Raw genomic sequence first — 19,409 nt, 5'->3', positions numbered from 1 at the left:
TACTGTTCCCTCTCCTTGGAATGTCCACAACTTATTCCCTCTCCTTCAAGTTCACTCCAATACTACCTTCTCAGGCCTTCATGACCTGGGTCAAGGACTTTAACAGGTTTAAAAATAACCTTGTCATCTATTTAACAGATAATAAATACATGTAACATCTATTTACAGATATTAATACACGTGAACTACCCAACCTAAACTCTCAAACTTTCATGTTTTCCAATAAAGTAACATAATTCTCCATATGCAAATCTTGTTACTTATTCCCAAATACTTTTCTTTTCCTCCTATTCTCTCTCTCCACTTCTGATCTCACTTCTCTGCTTTATTTTCTTTCTTGGAATTTCTCATTACCTGACATACTGTGTTTTACTTTACCACACTTTACTGTCACTAGAATATCACCTCCAGCAAGGCAGGGATCTTTGGTTTACACTGTACAGGGCTTGGCCCAAAATAGATACTCGGCAAATGTGTGTTGAATGAACTCCACTTCCGGGTGCACAATTTCCACCCTGTGTGGCTGTGTGAGCTGTGTATCCATCATCCCGCTGCCCACCAGGTGTCTCCGCGGTCTCCCTGGGTATGGTTTTAAGCACTGCTGGGCCCCATGTCAGGGCTGCCGGGATGTCACGCCCCCACCTGTGTGTGACGTGTGGACGCTGCCTCACAGGGCCAGCTGTGCTGCATTCTGAGTGTGTGGGCCTGTGCACTGACACGTCTCTACCAGTATGTGTGTGCCCCCAGGCTGGAAGCCACTGGGCTCTTCTGGGGACAGCATGCTGTACTCAGATAATTGCATCATGTTAGGTGGAAATATGACTTTGCTTTTGTATTTATTTGGACCTTACGTATGGTTAAGGAGATGTGTATGGGTGCCAAATGGACAAGGACAAGGTTATGATGGTCAGTTTTATGTGTCAACTTGGCTAGGCTACAGTCCCCAGTTATTTAATCAAACTAGTCTAGATGATGCTGTGAACGTATTTTGTAGATATGATTAAAGTCTATAATCAGTTGACTTTAAGTAGATTATCCTAGAAGATCTGGGGAGTCACATGGGGGGGTGAGGGCTGATTCAGTCAGATAAATGGGCAGAGCTGTGGCTTCCTTTCAGAAGAAATTCTACCTATGGGCCACAGCTTCAGCTAGTGTCCAAGAGTTCTGCTGCCCTGCGTGAAGCTTGCCCCTATGTGCCTGGCACTTCAAGGAAGGTCAGGGAGAAAGGGAAGGAACGTCTGGGGTGTGTACACACACACACACACACACACACACACACTTCCCAGGATTCCAGTATGGGGACCTGGGCTCTGGGTGAATCGCAGGTCTCACACACACACACACACACTTCCCAGGATTCCAGTATGGGGACCTGGGCTCTGGGTGAATCGCAGGTCACACACACACCCCCCCCCCCCCCAGGATTCCAGTATGGGGACCTGGGCTCTGGGTGAATCGCAGGTCACACACACACACACACACACACACACTTCCCAGGATTCCAGTGTGGGGACCTGGGCTCTGGGTGAATCGCAGGTCACTCACACACACACACACACACACACACACACACACACACTTCCCAGGATTCCAGTATGGGGACTTGGGCTCTGGGTGAATCGCAGGTCTCACACACACACACACACACACACACTTCCCAGGATTCCAGTATGGGGACCTGGGCTCTGGGTGAATCGCAGGTCACACACACACACACACACACACACACACACACACACACACACTTCCCAGGATTCCAGTATGGGGACCTGGGCTCTGGGTGAATCGCAGGTCACACACACACACACACACACACACACACACACACACACACACACACACACACACACACACACTTCCCAGGATTCCAGTATGGGGACCTGGGCTCTGGGTGAATCGCAGGTCTCACACACACACACACACACTTCCCAGGATTCCAGTATGGGGACCTGGGCTCTGGGTGAATCGCAGGTCACACACACACACACACACTTCCCAGGATTCCAGTATGGGGACCTGGGCTCTGGGTGAATCGCAGGTCACTCACTCACACACACTCACACTCACACACACACACACACACACACACTTCCCAGGATTCCAGTATGGGGACCTGGGCTCTGGGTGAATCGCAGGTCACTCACTCACACACACACACACACACACACACACACACTCACTCACTCACTCACTCACTCCCTCCCTCCCTCCCTCCCAGGATTCCAGTATGGGGACCTGGGCTCTGGGTGAATCGCAGGTCACACACACACACACACACTCACACTCACTCACTCACTCACTCCCAGGATTCCAGTATGGGGACCTGGGCTCTGGGTGAATCGCAGGTCTCCATGGTCCCGGGTTTTCCTTACAGATGTGGAGTCCAGGACAGGAGGCCTCTGGGCGGTGCCATGGGAACCAGGGTACAGAAGGTTTTGGGTGGGTCAGTCCCCCAACCAGGCTGAGTCACTTGAGCCTTTCACACCCACCAGCTGGGCCTGGGCTGGTAGCTCCGCCCTATACTTGCCCAGGCCTGAAGGCCATGGGGAAGCCTGGTGGGGCACTCCCTCCCTGAAGCCCCCTCCCCAAGGTCTGCTTCCCGGAGCTGGGGCCCAGGCGCCTGTCTTCTTCCCCAGGACTGATGATTCACCCCTGCTGGGGCCTTTTCACTTCTCCTTTGGGGCTAAAAATACAGGGACCCAGGCATCCAGTTGGGCCAGGCTTCACCGCAGATTGCACAACGCCCCTCGTTTGAGTGCTGCTGACGCAGACCCCAGCTATGGGGGGTGGCGGGCTGGGTTGCTCCCCAATCGGGCGTGCTGAGGTCAGGGCCTAGACCCCTCCACTTCCTCTTTCCTGGGTCAAGTTGACATGGGAGGTGCTAGGGATCCCTGGATATGACTGTGGTCCCTGGAAATGAAGCTCCTTCTAGCCCCAGGTAAGCCAGGGGTTCTGGCTTCCATTTTGGCCCCCTGCACAGACACAGAGTCCCAGTTAGGAGCTGGGGGCAGAAGACAGCAAAGGGGCACTGGGAGAGAGATGTTCAGAGACAGGGAGATGGGGACAAAGAGATCGAATGACACAAGATGCTCAGAGGAGCAGCTAGAAAAAGGAGCAGGCACAGAGACCACCCCCAAACTGGGACAGAATCAAGGAAGGATTGAGGGAGAGGGACCCAGTCAGGGCTCCAGAGCCAGGCCAGGTCGGGGGAGAGCCCCTGGAAGAGGTCACCAACAGGCACAATCCAAAGTCCACCCTCAGCCAGGGAACAGAAAAGGCAGCCCGCAGAGGCCAGGCCCCGCCCTGGGTGCTCCCTGCTGGCCTCTGCTGCCCCCTGCTGGCGCCAGCCGCAGTGCGCAGGCAGGAAGAAAAGTCAGAGACATAGCTGCTTTGAGGCCACTCTTCATTCCCTCCCCCACTGCCAGCCCCACTCCCAGCCCTGCCAGCTCACAGGGCGCCCCCCGGGCCCGTAGGCGGTGCAGGCGTCTTGCCTGTGACCTTGTTGGCGCAGTCCAGCAGGGCAGTGTGAATGTCCTTGGCACAGGCAATCTGGGCTTTGATGACCGCCAGGTATTGCGGGTAGGGCAGGCTGTCAGGCTGGACGGCGTCAGGCTTGGTGGCTGTGGGCACCAGTGTCGGAGAGTGCTTGGCACTGTCGCAACTCTGTGACAGGCACTCATGGGCCAGGCGCTGTGGGCAGGCAGGCAAGGCATGGCATCAGCCTTCACTCCGGGTACTGCCAACCCCACCCCAAGGGCCAGCCTGGGGTAGCCTTTTCAGCCTCTGGAATCCTGGGGTCTTGGGGTCAGAGCCTGGCCCTGCCACTCGCTGGGTGACCTCAGGCATGCGGCTGCTCCTCTCTGCATCTGTTTCCTCCTTTGGAAAATGGGTTTAATAACTACTCCTACTATCTAATAAGGTGAGAATGGTGAGAGCAGCGTGCAAGAGACACAGGCACAGGTCCTGGCAAGTTAACTTAAGTGCTAGTTGATGAATGTCAACTACTCTCGTTGTGACTGTCCTCACCCTAGGCTTGGCATTGGCACTAGCTTCTCTGGCGGCACCTGCTCCTCCTGGTTTTCCTCCTACTTCTCTGGCTGGTCCTTCTAGATGCTTTTTAATCTACCTAAGCCTTAAATGTGGTCATTCCCGTATCCCTTCTCCTCCTCTCATTCTCATTCCCTCTAGGGGTTGTCTCACCCCCACACACTACTGTTCCGACCTCTGTACTGATGACACCACTTCTGTGCGCCCAGCCTCCCCTAAAATTCCAGAGTTCCCATACTCTGCCCCCAAAACCACTCTCCTTCCTGGGTCCCTGTCTCAGGGACGGCCCTACCATTCCAACTAGAGCCCTGGGCCTCATCTTGGAGGCTCCTCCCCCAGCCTGTCAGTCCCATGGCCCTGTGCACAAAGCCTTCTGAGTACCTCTCCCACCTGCCCTTTCCCACTTCCTCAGGACCCTGCCCTGGTGGAACCTGGCCCTCCTGAGTCCTGCCATGGGCTCCCAGCCTCCACTCTCAGCCCCTTGCACCCATCCCTCATGTGGCAGCCAGAGGCATATTCCTAAAAAAGCAAATGGGTCCATGTCCTTCCCTGCTTGAAACCCTCCATGGCTCCCCAGCACCCTCCAGGCTATATTCAAAATCCAACAAGCGCCAACGCCTACCACACCTCAGCCAGACTGAATTTCATGATGTTCCTAAAGGGAACTTAAAGCAGAAGCTGTTCCGTCTGGCTGGAATATCTTTCTACCACTACGAGGCTCCTCAGACTGACTTTTCCTTCAAAGTCCAGTTCAAAATAATGACAATGAGGATACTACAGGAAACATTTGCCATGTGTCCATCACCAGGTTAAGTGCTTTATATGCAAGATCTTGCTGAGCCCTTCCCAAAAATCCGTTTTCCAAAGGAGGAACCCAAGGCTCAGAGGTAGAGATTGGTGGTCCATCTGACTCCAAAGGCTGCGCTCTGAGCCATTTGCCCTCCTCTCAACTCCTGCCCTTCTTCCATTTTTGTTCCAGCCTCCGCTCAGATGTGCTCTCCACTAATAGTCTACCTTGAGCCACTTCCTCCCTAAACCTGCCCTAGGCAGGGTCAGGTGCCTTCTCTGGACTTCCACAGCCCCCCTGAGCTTCCCTCATTTTAATCCTGCCCCCTCTGCCTGTGCCTCCACGACTCCAGCCCTGAGCCTTCTGTCTGTGCTTCCCCCTTCAGAGCCCTCCATGGCCTGAGTTTCTCCCATCAGAGCCCTGACTACTCTGAGCTGTCACTGTTTGAGGATATATTTGTCACCCCACTGAACTGGAAGCTCTGTGAGGGCAAGGATTGGGCAATATTGTGCCCCCAGCATCAGCTGCAGCGTCAGCACAGGTCTGGGCCGCGGGAGGTGCTCAGTGAGCGTGTGTTGATTGACTGAATGAAGGTTCCTGAAGCACCAGGAACTGAGGCAGGGCTGTGGTCACCTGGTGGCTGGGAGACCCCTTACCAGGCAGAGCTCTAGCTGGTCACAGAGTGCGTAGAACTCCTCCAGACACTTGTCAAAGCGCTGAATGGGTCCATCGCTGCTCTTCCTACAGTCCAGGAGAGGAAGGTGCGGAATGTATTTCCAGTCTCTGGGACTAAATGACTACCCAACCAAGTATCCATCAGAAAACCAGGTATAGGCCCAGGAGACCCAAGGCAGGGCCTAGGGGACAGTTAATAGAGGAAGGGGCAAAAAGGGCAAGGTCAAGCGCTAGGGAGCCAGGCTTGAAAATAAGAGAAAAGTGGGGTGGGTGTGGTGCAAGGGGGATGAGTTTCTAAGACTAGGATGGAGTTAGGAGAAAGAGGAGTACTCACTGTCCATTGTCAATGTTAGTGTTCTGAATCAAGTTCTGGGCCGCAACCTTCATCAAGGTCTAGTTTAAAGAAAAAAAAAAAAAAAAAGAGGTGCAGGAGATGGAGAAAGAGAAGAGGACACTTTTGGTAGATCTACACTCTTCCTTAAGATACACCCAATCTCAGGTCTCCTCTTCACTTGGCACTTACCCTCCCGTCACTCCAGAGTAACTCCAGCTTCCATTCCTCTATAGCATTAACCACCTGTATTTTCCCGGAGGCCCGCTCTCACCTGCGGTTCTCGCCAATACCCTCCCGGACATACCTTAGAGTCCTCCCTCACCCACCAGTCACGGTCAGTCTCTGTACAGGCCAGTCCTTTCCTCAGGCTTTAACGACTAGAGCTAAGTTTCTCCTTTAAATTCCCTCCCCCTCGAATTGCAGTCAGTCTCAAGCTCAAGATTCGCCCTGATCCCACCTCACACTGTCAATCCACAGAGCTTCGCTTTGGCCTCACGAAGAAGATCAAGTCTCATTCCTCTTCCCTGCCTAACGCTCCTTTTGCTCTCTCCCTGACTAAACAGTCCCTCCGCCCACCCCCGTGATGTCAGAGAGCCTAATCTCCCGACCACTCACCTGCAGACTTTCCTTCAGCTGCGGGATAAGCATCTTATAGCGCTGCACAGGATCGAAGTCCTGTTGCTGTTGCTGCAAAAGCCCGCTCTGGGCAGGTCCCACAAGCTGTGTTGGTGGTTGTGGCTGCTGCTGGGGACCCGAGCCACCGGCCGAACCCGGACCTGACACACTAGCGGCAGAGGAAGCCGCGGAAGCCTGCTGCTGGGATGCAGCCATCTTTCTCGCTTCGCGCGCGGGAAGTGCGTCAGAAGCGCGTCTTCCCGGTTTCTTCTTAGCGTCTTGATCTCTAGGCCCCGTTTACTGGTTAGCTCCGCCTCCCATAAAATTTAACCAATGGGAGGAAAGAACCCACCCTCCAACTCGACTCTCAAATCCGACGTCTAGACTGAGATACCGATTCACCAATCACAAGAGGCCCTCCCTGCCTCGCTCCGCCCTTTGCCCAGAAGTTCGCCAATCCGGGTGTGGTTCCAATCAGACTCTATTTCCCAGAAGGCGTCGCCGCCTGAGGCGACCTGCGGTCCTCAGAGCACTGGCGGCAGTTGGTGTTCTGGAGCTGTGAGTCAGTCCCTGGTGTTGTTTGCGCGTTTACCTGAGTACTACGTAGTACTCCAGTGTTGCTGGAACGCTTCTCACCAGCCCACCTCACTCCGACCCTATCCCTGAGGAGAGCGGTGTCAACCCGAGTCCTGCCTCGGATTGGGCGTGCGCCGAAGTCGGCACGCCTTTTACCGTGGCTCTTTGAGGCTCTTGTCAGGACTTATCTCGCGTCGTCGCCATGGCGCCCACTATCCAGACCCAGGCCCAGCGCGAGGATGGCCACAGGTAGGCATTACGGCGCCTGACTGTACTGTTTTTCTTTACGTTTGGGTAGGCATCGGCGAGGTGGGAGGGTCGAGCCCAGCTGTCAGCCTACAACCTCACCAGCCCCCCAAGTCAGCCCGTAACGTCATGGAGCGCTCACCCGTTCACGGGGGCGGGTCTCAGAAGGCGTATTGCCCCCGTCTTTCCCTGCCGCGGAGTTCTGGAATTAAGCTCTTGGGGACTTTACCCAGAAGGGATTGAGTTTTTATTCTTCCAGTCAGACGTTTGGAGATCCCTCTTCCCCAAAACAATTGAGCATGCGACTCTTTATTAAAGCACTTGAACACATCTCCTTCAAAAGGGATTGAGCACTTGGCTTCATTCATTAAAGCCTTTAGGGACACTGAAAGGAATACGTGACACTCTCATTAGAGCACTTGGGACACCCCTACCAAGAGGAATTAGCGTTTGTCATTCTCTCCTTCCCTTTTAAAAGCTTGGAAAACCCCCCTTTGCTCTCCTGTCAGTCCCGTTCTTTCCATCTTTTGTCAGTGTCTCTCTTTTACCCCCCAGGCCCAATTCTCACCGGACTCTGCCTGAGAGGTGAGCTCCATTGTGTTTTCTTAGGACGGGTGGGCCAATGGGGGCTGCGAACAGAGGTGGGGCATCAGGGGCTGGGTTTTGAGCCACTGTGTTCCCAGGTCTGGAGTGGTCTGCCGAGTCAAGTACTGCAATAGCCTCCCTGACATCCCCTTCGACCCCAAGTTCATTACCTATCCCTTCGACCAGAACAGGTGAGACTGCGCATGGGGGTTAGGGAAACACCTCACTTAGAATATGAGTTCCTTGAGGGCAAGGACTGCTTTTCTTGTTGACTGTTCAGGCATACAACAGTAGCTAGCACATAATAGTAGGTGCCCCGTAAATATTTAAGTACAGAAGCAAGCAGCATCCAAGTCTCTTCGAGAGCTGCTAGCCTGCGGACTCCAACATGGGGGACATTTCATTCCGAGTTCCTCCCTGGAGGAGCTTAGCCTCTGGGAAGCAGGGATGTGAGGGATGAGGCTGGAATTAGGCAACCATAATGGGCATGTTTCCCCACCCAGGTTCGTCCAGTACAAAGCGACTTCCTTGGAGAAACAGCACAAACATGATCTCCTGACTGAGCCAGACCTGGGAGTTACCATTGACCTCATCAACCCTGATACCTACCGCATCGACCCCAATGGTGTGTTGGGAGACAGGGAGGGCCTGCCCTAGGCTAGCGAGGGCTGGCTGTGGTCCTCTGTCATAGTGCTTCTCTCACCTTGCTCTCTTCTAGTACTCCTAGATCCAGCTGATGAGAAGCTTTTGGAAGAGGAGATTCAGGCCCCTACCAGCTCCAAGAGGTGAGGGGGTGCTGAGTGGGGACTCAGGACTGGCTCTGATGGGAGGAAGGCAGTGGGGTCCTGAGGTGCCCGATTCTCCCGCCCCAGATCCCAGCAGCATGCAAAGGTGGTGCCATGGATGCGGAAGACAGAGTACATCTCCACCGAGTTCAATCGTTATGGCATTTCCAATGAGAAGCCTGAGGTTAAGTAAGTTGCGGTGGGTAGCGGGGAAGGTGGAGCATTCAGGTATATCCCGTGGCCTCTAAAGGCCTTTTTCTTCCTCCCTAGGATTGGGGTTTCTGTGAAGCAGCAGTTCACTGAGGAAGAAATATACAAAGACAGGGATAGCCAGATCACAGCTATTGAGAAGACTTTTGAGGATGCCCAGAAATCCGTAATTGAGGGACTGGGATCGGGGGGAGGCAGGCAAAGGTGTGCTTCCACAGCACTTTGTACTCCTCTCACCCCGTTTTTGCCTCTGCCAGATCTCCCAGCATTACAGCAAGCCCCGAGTGACACCAGTGGAGGTCATGCCTGTCTTTCCAGATTTTAAGGTCAGATCCAGGGCAGGGGGCAGAGAGGGATAGCCTGCCATCTCTCCCTGTCCCAGTCTAACCCCCGTGCCCTCCACCTCCCAGATGTGGATCAACCCTTGCGCTCAGGTAATCTTTGATTCAGACCCCGCCCCCAAGGACACAAGTGGTGCAGCTGCATTGGAGATGATGTCTCAGGCCATGATCAGGTAAGTGGCCCTGCTGTCCACCTTGGCCTGCTGCTTATTGTCTCTTGCTCCTCACTCACTCTTAACTGCTCCTCCTCTCCCCGCAACCAGGGGCATGATGGATGAGGAAGGGAACCAGTTTGTGGCTTACTTCCTGCCTGTGGAAGAAACACTGAAGAAGCGAAAACGGGACCAGGAAGAGGAGATGGATTATGCACCAGATGACGTGTGCGTGGGTTGGGGTTAGGTTTTGGGTATTGAGAAGTGTCTCCTTTTCTCCCTCACAGGGAAGAAATGGGGCTGACCCTATCCCCTTTATCCTCAGGTACGACTACAAGATTGCTCGGGAGTACAACTGGAATGTGAAGAACAAGGCTAGCAAGGGCTACGAGGAAAACTACTTCTTCATCTTCCGAGAGGGTGATGGGGTTTACTACAATGAGTTGGAGACCAGGTACTCAGCACAGTCCTACCTCACGCAGATTAGCCTGGGCTTGTACTTCAGTACCCTGGGGTATGCAGGAGCCACCTTGGAGGTCATTTATACCTAAAGATTTGCCATGTGCATTTGTAAGAGCAGAAGCCTGTTCATGCATGTGGGCTGGACCTGGTTCTGACACAAGAACCCAGAAACAAAATCTTTACTTAACACTGGAAATATTTAGAGCTTTCATGTAGGGTAGGACTACCAAGTTTACCGATACTAAGGAGACTTCATGTAAGAGTAAACATAGCTAAAGTATGGAGTAATACATAAAATTAGCATGAATGTTTTAAATGAAGCGCTAGATACCCAAGTTCAAAAAACATGACCCCCCAGACTTCCCTGATGGTTAAAAGTTTACTGCCATGTTGGGACCCTTGGTGTAAGGTTGGGAAAGTGTGACCTGGAGTTTCTATTTAAAGGAGAGATCCAGATCCTGATCCCATTAAGACAGGCAAAAAATCTAAAAGGCACAGTGGGCTGCTGGGGGCTGGGTGACCTGGAGCTCTTGGCAACCTCCAAGGGGCACTGTGACCAGCACAGCAACCCATTTGCCGCTATGCTCGGAGTGGGGGTGGGGGGTGCTGGCAAGGCAACAAAGGCCCAGGGGGGTCACAGAATCTTATTTTCCAAAAGCCAGAAATCGAGATTATGTTCTTTTCAAGTGTTGGTATCTAATTCACATTGAAGTCTCTTTATACGTTTATGTGTATGTGTACAGGGCACACATGTACACATATATAAAGTGCAGGGCAACCAAACTGCTATCCTGATGGCTATCATGCCGCCCGTCCCTTACCCCCAAGTTTAGTCTCCTTTATTCAGTCTGTACTTATTCTGGTCTGCTCTAGGCTAAGCATAGATGAGTAAGGATGGGTAAAGAACCATATTAGACCAGATTCCCCACGGGGGTCCTTAACTGAATCTCACGCACCCCTCCCCCAACTCCGCCGCCGCAGGGTCCGCCTGAGTAAGCGCCGAGCCAAGGCTGGGGTTCAGTCGGGTACCAATGCCCTGCTTGTGGTCAAACACCGGGACATGAATGAGAAGGAACTAGAAGCCCAGGTAACAAGCACCACTGACCCAGGGCACCCATGGGGTGGGTGGTAGTTCGTGAGGAGTGGGGCAGGAACCAGATAGAACACCCTCCCCTTCCCCTCAACCCTGCTGCTTCCAGGAAGCACGGAAGGCCCAGCTGGAGAACCACGAACCCGAGGAGGAAGAAGAGGAGGAAATGGAGACGGAAGAGAAAGAAGCTGGGGGCTCAGGTAAAGCTGGACGGGCCAAACTCTGGGAGCCCTGGGAGGGTGGGGAACTGGGTCTTACTTCTTCTTGCTCCTTCACAGATGAGGAACGAGAGAAGGGCAGCAGCAGTGAGAAGGAAGGCAGCGAGGATGAGCGCTCAGGCAGCGAGAGTGAACGGGAGGAGGGTGACAGGGATGAGGCGAGTGACAAGAGTGGCAGCGGTGAGGACGAAAGCAGTGAGGATGAGGCCCGGGCTGCCAGGGACAAAGAGGAGATCTTCGGCAGTGATGCTGATTCAGAGGACGACGCTGACTCTGATGATGAGGACAGAGGACGGGCCCACGGCAGTGACAATGATTCAGACAGTGGCAGCGATGGGGGTGGCCAGCGGAGCCGGAGCGCCAGTCCCTTCCCCAGTGGCAGCGAGCATTCTGCTCAGGAGGATGGCAGTGAAGCCGCAGCTTCTGATTCCAGTGAAGCTGAAAGTGACAGTGACTGAGTCCCAGGGCCTTCAGGGCTGGTGCGGATAGTTACTTCGTGCAGGAAGGCACTTTTCGAGTGGTCTCTTTGTGAGCCTTTTGCTTTGTTTCCCTCTCCTCCAAACCTCTGCTGTTAATAAAGCCAACTTCTCTTTACTTACCCTCCCAGGCACCATGGTCTCATTCTCCTGCCCCCCCCCCACACCCCTGGTGCTTAAGGCATAGAAGCAAAGGCCACAAAGGCAGGGCCACTAGGTTTTTCATGAAATGTAGCATAACAAAGGTCAGAATCCTTTTTGTTTGTTTTGTTTTTTTTTTTCCAAAATAAGCCCAGACCATTAAACAAGTGAAACTCCAACAAATAAGTCTTCTCCAACAGCGAGAAAAACTGTACAGTTACTCAAAGCTGATTCTGCCGGTGGGGCTGGGAATAGAAGGGAGAGTGAAATCATGGTGGAGGAGCAGGGGCCGGGGAGGGTCGGGAGTGGATCAGGGTCCTGCCCATCAGAGTGGGGCCGCCTGCGTCCTGCACACTCTGCTGACAGGTGGAGGGATGGGGGGCAACTCTTGCCTCCCACTGTGTATGGGGGTGTCCCTCACCACCTCCCAGGGCCAGGAAGACCCAGCTCACCCTGATGGGTAGTGAACAAGACAGGACTGGCTGGGAAGAGGTGAGGGTCTCTAAGAGGAACACCCTGCTGATTCCAAAACGAGGTGGCCCCTGTCCATCCCACTTCCCCGGGCTAGGAGAGGATTGGAGAAGCCCTGGGAGTTGGAGGGGAATGAGCAAAGGCACAGAAACATGGAGGGGCCGGGGTGGGGGACTTGCATAGGTTGATGAGTGTGCAAGAGGTACATAAATAAACCTGACACCCTACCCAGCCCGGCACTGGGAGAGGAGGTGGGGACCTAGAGCAGGTCCCCAGGGCCACCCCACCCCCTGGCTTCCTCCCCCTCCCTGGGCTCAGAGTTGAGGGAGGTCCAGACCAGGAGAGCAGAGGCAAGAAGGTCTGGGGAATGGGTGAGTGCAGGGAGGGTGGTGGTTTTAAAATTTTTTTTTTTTTGGTTTTTTTTTTCCCAACATTTTGTATCTTTAATAACATACACAATGGTTACCAGCCATATTCATAACAAAAGTTATTCATAAAATGTATCTAAAAATAACATTTTTTTCCTTTTCGGTGTGAAAAGCTTGAGAATGTCCCAGTGTGGGGGGGGCGGGTTGAGGGGGACAGGGGGTTGGAATAGAGGACCCTGGCTTCCCTACAGCCTGAACCCCCAGATCCCCTCCCTCCACCTGGGCCCCAGCACAACCCCTCAGGAGGAACAGGGATCAGAGGGTCTGTATGACTCTGGGGCTGGGACGAATCTCTGGCTTATGATATAGTGTTCCACTTAAGTGAGGTCATGACAGAATGGGGGGTGGGGGTGGGGTAAGGGTGAAAGAAAAGGGGATGGGGGTGGGGAAAGAAACCAAAAACCATCCCCTTTCCCTTATTCCTTACCCCCAAGTCTTTCAGCAACCAGACCTGGGAGTGGAGAAGGGTTTGTGTCGGTGGGGGAAGGAGACGTTAAGGCAACAGACTTCCTGACCTCACTGGCTGCCCTGGCTCCCGGCCTTCAACCTCCGCATCTGGGGAGCCAGGGCTGGGGGCAAGTGGGGAAGGGCTGGAGGGGTCTGGAGGAGAGGGCGCTGCCCTCCCCCCTCGTAAAATTCAGGCTCCCCCTGCCACCTTCTTGGCTCAGAGAGAGGCCTGGGGATTCTAAAAAAATGAGAGGGAATGATCAGAGAGAAAAACCGTTAAGAACTATATAAATATGTATCTTAAATAGGCCTAAGAAATTAATTGCAGAGAACCTCTGATAAACAGGGCAAAGGGAGGTGAGGGAGAGGAGAGTGGCTCCTGTCCTTGGGGAATGATGGGAATGGGGAAGGAGGAGAAGGCGGCAAGGAGGTGAGGGGGGCGGGGGGAGGGGGGAGGGAGAGAGAGAGACAGAGAGCATGCCAAGACAGACACGCTCCTCTCCTCACCCGCCTTTATCTCCTCAGCTCCTCTCAAATAACGTTCAGGAGAGCAGATTATCTACCTCACTCATCTCTCCCCAAATGTCAGATGGTTCTGAGCAGGCCCCACAAGATAGTGGGTCAGTGAGTCTCTGGGGTAGACTGTTTCCTTGGGAGGGGCAGGTGGCCGGCAGTCTGGAGGAGGTAGGGGTGGGACGGGGCCAGGTGGGGGATGAAGGAGGGAAGGAGGGGGCAGGCAGGCTGGCCAGTCCCTGCCCCCTTTATCCTGGCTGCCCCCTACCTCCCTGGGCCTCAGCAGAGATCCCTCGACGGGCCTGGGAGTGAGCAAGGTATGTGCCAATGTTAAACAAAAGTTAAAAGGGTGAGAGAGTAGAAAAATATTAGAATGTATAGCTGAGCCAGCCCACCCTCTCGCTGTCGCGGAGAAGCCCGTTGGGGGTTGGCCCCCGCCCGCCGCCCGGGGAGCCTATGGGTGCGCTGGGCTGTGGGTCCTGTCAGATGGTGGAGGTTTTGTCTGTCCCATCTGTGGTAAGAAAGGGAGGAAGGGAGGAAGGTCAGGAGCTGGCGGGAGGCCCAAGAAAAGGTGCTCAGGTAGCCTGTCATCCCAGTCAGGCCCTCCCTGGAGTCCGGCCTCCCCTGGGGACCCCTCAGGATGACTCTGAGTTGCTCAGTTCAGAGGTGGAGACGCTGGTGGGTAGGTGGGAGCTGGGTCAGGGAAAGAGGAAATGCTCACCACCCAAGGCGTGTTCTGTCATGCTCAGACACAGAGACTCCAGAGTGGGATTGATCTCCAGGTCAGGCCCAGGGACCGGGCAGTCTGGGTGGGAGAGAGGAGAATGGAAGCAGTAAGGACTGGACTGGGGTGAAAGGTAGAGTCATGAAGACAAAGGCTGGCATGAGGGAGAGGCTGAGGGGGACGAGAGGGAAAGGGAGGAAGGGAAAGTAAAGGCAAGAGACAGAGACCCAGAGAATGTAAGACATGCACACACTTGGATGGAAGGTATGACTGGGCAGAGTTGAAGGACAGACAGGCCTGGGAGTGCCACTAAGCAGGCAGAGGTGATGATGGCAAGGGCAGAGGCTTGGCAACACAGAGAAAGGCTGACAGGAAGTAATGTAAAGCTGGGGGAGCTGCTTGGAGGCCACGACTATTTTGGACACACTACATGTTCCCTTGGGCACAGTGAGGGCATCTGCCCTGAGCACTGGGCAGCCCCGTGCTCCCTGACTAATGACTTGCTCTGTACTTGGTGCGGAAGCTTAATTAGAACCCTTCCCTCCCACCTGGACTTGCTCCTCTGGCAGGATGCTGTTGGGGAAGGCCTAGCAGGCAGGGCAAGTCTGGACAGCAGCCATGGGGGCTGGTCTTCATACAGTCTTTCAAAGGGCCTCCTGTTCTGGCACCTGGGCAAGAGCCCTGTCTCTCCTTAATGAAAACAATTTTCGACCTTGGGCAAATCACCTCTCTGAGACTCCGATTCATGACTAATAAGATGGGAATAGTATCAGTGCCTTCACGTGTGCAGTTGGGAGGATTTCAGTCAACAGTGCCGAGAAGCTGTCTGACACGCAGTCTAGCACACGCCATACTGGTGAAAAGAACTGTTCTCATGTTGACTCCTGCGATTCATCCATCTAGTCATTTAATATCATTTACAGATGCCTACCATGTGCCAAGCCCTGTGCTAGGATGAATGGGCCGAATGGGGTCTCTTGCCTCCCACAGATGGCAGTTTGCGTAATCTCATAAAGAATCCCTATTGATTTGGCTATTTGTGACATGAAGACTTTAGGGTCACAGGCAAATCTAAGCTCTCTCTAGAGGCAGCCCTTTCCAAACCAGCCTTATCTGCTTCTGCAGCCTCAGTGCCCAGCAGCAGGCCTGGCACAGGGGGTCACCTCTGACTTACTGAGCAAGGCAGGGCTAGCGCTTCTCTAACCTCCCTTTTGCCCACTTTGCCCTCATTTTAATCTCCCATCTCTAGGCTGATCTGTGAGCAGAGGGGAAGACAGCCCTTCCACCCTTTAGTGTAGAACCCATTCCAGGAGCTGAAGTCTACTGGTTCCTGCTCGGTCACCTGGCTCCTGAAAGAATGCCAGCGGACTGATAGGCAGGACTCCCTTCTATAGACAACTGGCTGCTGTGACTGTCTCATCCCCTCCACCCTTCCAAACTGAGTACTCGAAGAAGACGGGGACAGAGACCAGTATGAACACTAAGATTATGACACAGGGAGGGAGAGAGATAGAGATGGGGGGTGGGGTGGGAATAAGGAGTGAGAGAAGATGACAGGGAGGGGGAGAAAGACAGAAAGACAGAGAGAGAGAACACATGCAAGGGATAGTGTGTACAAGACCCAGAAGAGAAAAGAAAGGCCAGCTAAGGGTGCTGTTGAGGCCGAGTCCTAAGGGTGGGCACTGTACCTGGAGGGAACATGAGAATGGCCTGGGGGGACGAGTGGACCGGGAGCGAGTGGGTCCGCTGCACAGAGCTACGGCTCTGGCTGGGCATGCTGTTGCTGCCTCCAGGGTTGGCGAACCACAGGTTCTGCATGTGGCATGGGAGAGAAAGCAGTGGGTGAGCGGGGAAGAGGCCCAGACCCAGGAGTGGTGGAGCTGGCAGAGTCGTCCCCTCCCCTCTACGCTGGGCCCAGACACAAAGATATGGACACATATCTCAGGCACCACCACCCCAACCCCAGAAGTGCCAGGTCCTTTGTTTCCAGCTGGCTCACCTGTCGGCCCTGGCCCCCAAGGCTGGGGCTGGTGAGGGCATGTCGAGGGGAGATGCCCCCAATGCCCGAGGGGCTCAGAAGGCCCATTCTGCCAGGCGGAAGGGCCCGGGGAGGCATTGGGAACTGCCGCTGGGTCCGCCGGGCCACCCCCATCCCCACAGAGCCAGCTATGGGGAGTGAGTTGGAGCCGAATGCCCAGCTGTGAGAGAGCAGAAGGCAGGGTGTCAGTTTAGGTGGATGGAGCCCATCTGTTCACCTCTTCCTCACACCCCCCGCAGCCCCCATGGGTAGACAGAACACAGATCTGCTCTGAGCAGGGATTCCCTGTCCAAGTCCCTGCTCTGTACATTGTCTCCTCCTGCCCCAAGGGTACTCCCAGGATGGAGACGGGGAGTGTACGAAGGTTTCCTCAAGTCCACTCAAAGTAGTTCTCCTAACTTCAATTCTCAAGCAGAATATTTGTTGTTTGTCTGGAGTGAGAAGGGACTTCAGAGTCCTCTGCACACAGGTGAGGAGAACAAGGGACAGGTAAGGGGCCAGCTATGGGGACACGTGCTAGTTTTGCCAGCTCAGCACTCTATTCTAATGGAAAATCAGGGACCACCTGATTTTCTTATGGCAAAGTCCTCACTGGGTGACTTAAAGACACCCAGTTACTGAATGAGTATAACAGGATTCCCAGCCCAGAACGCAATCACCCCTCTAGGCACTATCTGTCAACCAACGAGGGCCTAGGGAGGGAAGTCCCTGTGCCCTGGCCGCCCGCCTACCCTTTCTGCTGCCGGTAGTTCTGCATCTCTAGTGCGGCTTTGCGCGGGAAGGTCCGGAGGAGCTTCAGCACTTGCTGTTTCCAGGACAGCAGCCGTTTCTTCTGCGTTTCCGTGAAAGCCTAGAATTAGGGGGGTGAAAGGGGTGTGTGTGCTTCTTTCACATTTGCCTTCCATCCATTTGCTCAAATATTTATCAACTGCCTGTGCTGGTCAATGCTGGGACACAGAGGTGACCTGTGCTCACGGAGCTTACAGTTTAGTTGGGGAGAAGGTACACACGCATTCATAACAGTGATAATGCTGTGAGGGAGAAGCACAGGAGGCACAAGAAACCTGATGTTATGAGGGGCTGGTCAAGGCATCCCTGAGATACAGATGTATCAACTGAGATCTGAGGGGTCAGCAGACAGGAGGGGGACTTACTCCCCAGAAGATTATGTACTAAGGCTCTAAGAATGAGCGCTCAGGGGCATCCACTGAACCCAACACTGGGAAGGATGAGGGCTGGAGAGGTGGGCACGTGCCAGTCAGGCAGGGCCCTATTGGCTGTATAAGGAATGTTGGTCCTGAGAGTGACAGGGCAGCCTTTCCCTTCTTGGGACCCCTAGAGAAGGCCTCACCTCATGAGTCAGGCACTTTTCGATGAGCTGGAGGTAACTGGTGATGTTCTCCTCGTCTGGTCGGGACACCAGCAGCTGGGTGCACACTTGGGGACATGGGAAAGGGCAGGAGGTTAGCTACCAGCGTGCCCTCTGCCATGTTCCAGCTTCCCTGGCCCAGCTGGGTGGCACAGAAGGTGGGTCAGGAAACTCATGCTGGATGAGTACTAGCTATGTGCCAAGCACTGTACCTGGCTTATCACAAGGATATATGAAGTGCCCACCATAGTGCCTGGCATAAAGCAGATGTGAAGTCAATGATACCTTTTCTCTTTTTTAAGTCTTGCAACAGTCTCATCAATGTAGGCACTTTTAGCCCGAGGCTCAGAGAGGTTGAGTCACTTGTCCCAGCCACACAGCTAAAAGAACTTAGACCTGGGACTTCCCTGGTGGTGCAGTAGTTAAGAACCCGCCTGCCAATACAGGTGACACGGGTTCGAGCCCTGGTCTGGGAAAATCCCACAGGCCGCGGAACAGCTAAGCCCGTGCGCCACAACTACCGAGCCTGTGCTCTAGAGCCCACGCGCCACAACTACTGGAGCCCGCGCACCTAGAGCCCGTGCTCTGCAACAAGAGAATCCACCGTAACGAGAAGCCCGCGCACCGAAATGGAAGAGTCGCCGCTGCTCGCCACAACTAGAGAAAGCCCGTGCACAGCAATGAAGACCCAATGCAGCCAAAAATAAATAAATAAATTTATATATAAAAAAAAGAAAACAAACTTATTAAAAAAAAAACCAAAACTTAAACCCAAGTGTAAAGTTGCCTACACTGTGCTGCCTTAGGAAAAGGCGAGCCCATTAAGAGCTTCACCATACCCATCCCGTGGACTTCAGTCCCCTCTGAAAGAACCAACGGATTCGCCTTATCTGTTCACTCTTTACTGTATGCAGTTTCCACTGACACAATGTCCCATCTTCTGCTCAGGCTGGAGACACTTTGAGGGTAAGGGCTGTCTCCCACCATCAGCCTGGACGCACCCGAGGGCAGGGGCCCTGTCATCTCAATCTTAGCCACTCTCTGTAGTGCTCTGATCCCCAGAGTGCTTTGAAAAGTTTTGCTTCCATCATTTAAACTGGATTTGACCTTTGATGCCTGGGTTCACTTGGCACCCTGCCCCAGAATTTCCTGCTGGGCCCTGGGTGGTCTCACCTTTGCCCATCACCCGTGTAAACTGACTGGGGATGTCTCCGTCAGCGACGGGAGCCGGGGCTGGCTCACTGCCATCAGTGGGAGCTGGAGCTGGTGGAGGGGGGTAGCCCTCTGCAGCTGGAGGGTCCTTGGCCTCACTGCCCTTGTCTGTGCCAGGGTGAGCCAGGGGAGGCTCCGCACCTGGCAGCGGCGGCTCCCCCCGGCCCCCATCCTTGGCAGTAGAGGTGGTGGCGGCGGCCACAGTGGCCTGGAGGACACTGTAGGCCTTGATGGGGGTGATGATGATCTGCTGCAGCTCCTGCAGAGCGTTTCGCAGATTCCCGCCTTCCAGCACATCCTGAGTGGGGAAGACACAGCCTGGGTCACATGCCAACCCCCAGAGCTACGTAGAATGACTATACACGTGGGGTCAAACAGTCCTTGCAGAGGGCTGGTGGGACCCTGGGTTCCAGCACACAGAGAAGGCAGGTAAGGGCACTGCCAGAGCATACACACACACACACGCA

The 19,409-nt window shown here is 54.2% G+C and overlaps 3 protein-coding genes across 8 annotated transcripts in view; 1 reads left to right on the top strand and 2 right to left on the bottom strand.

The window, feature by feature from the left end:
- Positions 1 to 3,386: 3,386 nt before the first annotated feature.
- MED29 (mediator complex subunit 29) lies at positions 3,387 to 6,721 on the bottom strand. The gene is made up of 4 exons (XM_082606827.1): positions 6,459 to 6,721; positions 5,844 to 5,902; positions 5,491 to 5,575; positions 3,387 to 3,690 (listed from the first exon to the last, which is right to left on the bottom strand). The coding sequence occupies exons 1-4, from the start codon at positions 6,672 to 6,674 to the stop codon at positions 3,448 to 3,450; spliced, it is 603 nt and encodes a 200-aa protein (XP_082462953.1). The 5' UTR covers positions 6,675 to 6,721; the 3' UTR covers positions 3,387 to 3,447.
- Positions 6,722 to 6,934: 213 nt separating this feature from the next.
- PAF1 (PAF1 homolog, Paf1/RNA polymerase II complex component) lies at positions 6,935 to 11,721 on the top strand. The gene is made up of 14 exons (XM_082606826.1): positions 6,935 to 7,283; positions 7,836 to 7,865; positions 7,964 to 8,056; positions 8,369 to 8,490; positions 8,584 to 8,650; positions 8,738 to 8,839; positions 8,921 to 9,026; positions 9,118 to 9,186; positions 9,271 to 9,374; positions 9,465 to 9,581; positions 9,679 to 9,807; positions 10,797 to 10,902; positions 11,015 to 11,105; positions 11,184 to 11,721. The coding sequence occupies exons 1-14, from the start codon at positions 7,237 to 7,239 to the stop codon at positions 11,579 to 11,581; spliced, it is 1,581 nt and encodes a 526-aa protein (XP_082462952.1). The 5' UTR covers positions 6,935 to 7,236; the 3' UTR covers positions 11,582 to 11,721.
- A 291-nt stretch (positions 11,722 to 12,012) lies between these two features.
- The window catches only part of SAMD4B (sterile alpha motif domain containing 4B), a 37,501-nt gene continuing 30,104 nt past the window's right edge, over positions 12,013 to 19,409 (bottom strand). For 5 of the 6 annotated variants that reach the window (XM_082606820.1, XM_082606823.1, XM_082606821.1 and 2 more), the window contains 7 exons: positions 18,904 to 19,240; positions 17,713 to 17,798; positions 17,093 to 17,211; positions 16,323 to 16,521; positions 16,012 to 16,135; positions 14,321 to 14,404; positions 12,013 to 14,110 (listed from right to left, as the gene is read on the bottom strand). In XM_082606820.1, coding sequence (XP_082462946.1) covers positions 14,082 to 14,110; positions 14,321 to 14,404; positions 16,012 to 16,135; positions 16,323 to 16,521; positions 17,093 to 17,211; positions 17,713 to 17,798; positions 18,904 to 19,240 — 978 coding nt within the window. In that variant the 3' untranslated portion in view covers positions 12,013 to 14,081. The remainder of the gene's footprint in view (positions 14,111 to 14,320; positions 14,405 to 16,011; positions 16,136 to 16,322; positions 16,522 to 17,092; positions 17,212 to 17,712; positions 17,799 to 18,903; positions 19,241 to 19,409) is intronic. The other variant, XM_082606825.1, reaches the window with a different exon arrangement.

Source organism: Mesoplodon mirus (assembly GCF_964341445.2).
Source record: "Mesoplodon mirus genome assembly, chromosome: 19".
Taxonomy (NCBI): Eukaryota; Metazoa; Chordata; class Mammalia; order Artiodactyla; family Ziphiidae; genus Mesoplodon; species Mesoplodon mirus.
The sequence above is the reverse complement of the archived record's forward strand: the minus strand, read 5'-3'. Positions and strand labels throughout refer to the sequence as shown.